This window comes from Perkinsus marinus (assembly GCF_000006405.1).
Source record: "Perkinsus marinus ATCC 50983 genomic scaffold scf_1104296973064, whole genome shotgun sequence".
In the NCBI taxonomy this organism is placed as follows: Eukaryota; Perkinsozoa; order Perkinsida; family Perkinsidae; genus Perkinsus; species Perkinsus marinus.
Window position 1 is genome coordinate 1 of NW_003201536.1, and position 1636 is coordinate 1636.

The following is a 1636-nucleotide window of genomic DNA, read 5'->3' on the forward strand; positions in this document are numbered from 1 at the left end:
CACCTGGGGGGTTGTAACCTTAGCATCATTACTAGTAATAGTAGCGACAGTAGCTTCATCAACCACCTAGTAGGTTCTTTAGTAGCAGAATCAACATAACCATTCTTAGGATCTCTAGCGATTTGCTGAAGCGTCTCATCATGGTCACCCTTAGTCTCCCACGGAATAGCCATAGCTGAACCATCCATAGGATAGGCCTCTTCTTCTCCATCACGAACACGGCAGAACCTTGTCTCAGCAACTGTGAGAGCCCTATAGAAACACTTATCATCAGGACCTTCCGTCTCAATATAGAACATCTCAGACTCATACCTTTTCCAAGCTTGCTGAGCAATAGTATCAAAAGTATGACCTTCCAAGCGGTTCACCATACAATAGTTCTTAACCGACTTGAAATATATGTGTAAAGTCCTATAAAAGAGAACCTTATACATAGTCAATATCCTCAAGGCCGTAAAATACAATGAGTGGGTAACCATACGATAACACCTTTCCTCCGCCAGTGCCGAATCCTCAGCAGGAATCTTAAGGGGGAGGAGGATAGGATAATTCTCAGTATTCTCCCACTGAGACGTAACGTCCAACATCATCTTGACGCAAATAAACCGTAACAGAGAACCCACGGTAAGAATGGAACAGGGATGCCATATTCCAGCCTTTTCGAGTACCTCAACCGTTAGTTCTTGACCAGGCTTAGCATCCAAAAAGACTGTCTCTCCAGTAACTATAAAAAGCCTTAACTCTGGGGAGAGAGACGTCCATACTTCAGGGACGAAAGTACTTCCCTTAACGAGAGTCAGATGCATAACCTCTTGCTCGAACTGGTTGAACATACCTCGCCTTATCAAAGGTGTAACGGCGAAAGACAGACCGCCACTAGTAAGCCGAGGACCTTTAACCTTAGAGTCATTGTAACAACCCTGCTTAACTTCACGGGAGTACTCGTAGCGAACAATAGGACCCTTAAACGTAACCGTCTTCGTCAGTTTGGCAAAGTCGACGTTAGCCTTCCAAACGAAGTCCCTTATCTCTTCAATAACAGGGTTAGACCCTTCACCAGGCGCATCTATCTTAATACCAGAAGCCATACAGTGAACAGCAAAGTCCATACCCTTCTTCTTGGTTTCCTCGACCATTTTGGACACAAGCTCGGCCTCTGCATAGTAGTCAACGTCGTCGATCATGGCCAAGACATCTTCTGGCTTCAAAATACGACCTTCTGAAACCACTTCAACCACCTTAGTAATAGCCTTGTCCAAATTGTCAACCATAGGAAAGTGTGAAAACCCGTGAGTATAACTCGGCAATAACAATACTGCAAAAAGAATGCAGTATAGAACAACAGCGATATTATCCCCTAACGTTTATACGAGTGGATAATTACCTCACGGAACAGTAGAGCAATAACAACAGATGTTGCAAGCATCTTTAAACCGTAATGGGCGAAACGGTCGAGCCGTTTCAAGCATCCTCTCAACACCGAAACGGTTCTAAATGCTCTAACCATTTCACACACCACCAATGGAATATAGGCTATACAATAAAGGCTAGCTCGATCCTTAAGACTCAATAATTGTCCTTAAGGAGCACCGTCTCACTTAGGAACCAACGATCTCGCGACCGTCATTACGAAACC

The 1636-nt window shown here is 44.3% G+C and overlaps 1 protein-coding gene across 1 annotated transcript; it reads right to left on the reverse strand.

Moving 5' to 3' along the window:
- Positions 1–66: 66 nt before the first annotated feature.
- Pmar_PMAR015669 (hypothetical protein) lies at positions 67–1271 on the reverse strand (the record flags this gene model as incomplete). Its single annotated transcript, XM_002766347.1, has 1 exon — positions 67–1271. A coding segment is annotated over one exon (1205 nt), but the record flags the coding sequence as incomplete, so codon positions are not given.
- Positions 1272–1636: the final 365 nt, after the last annotated feature.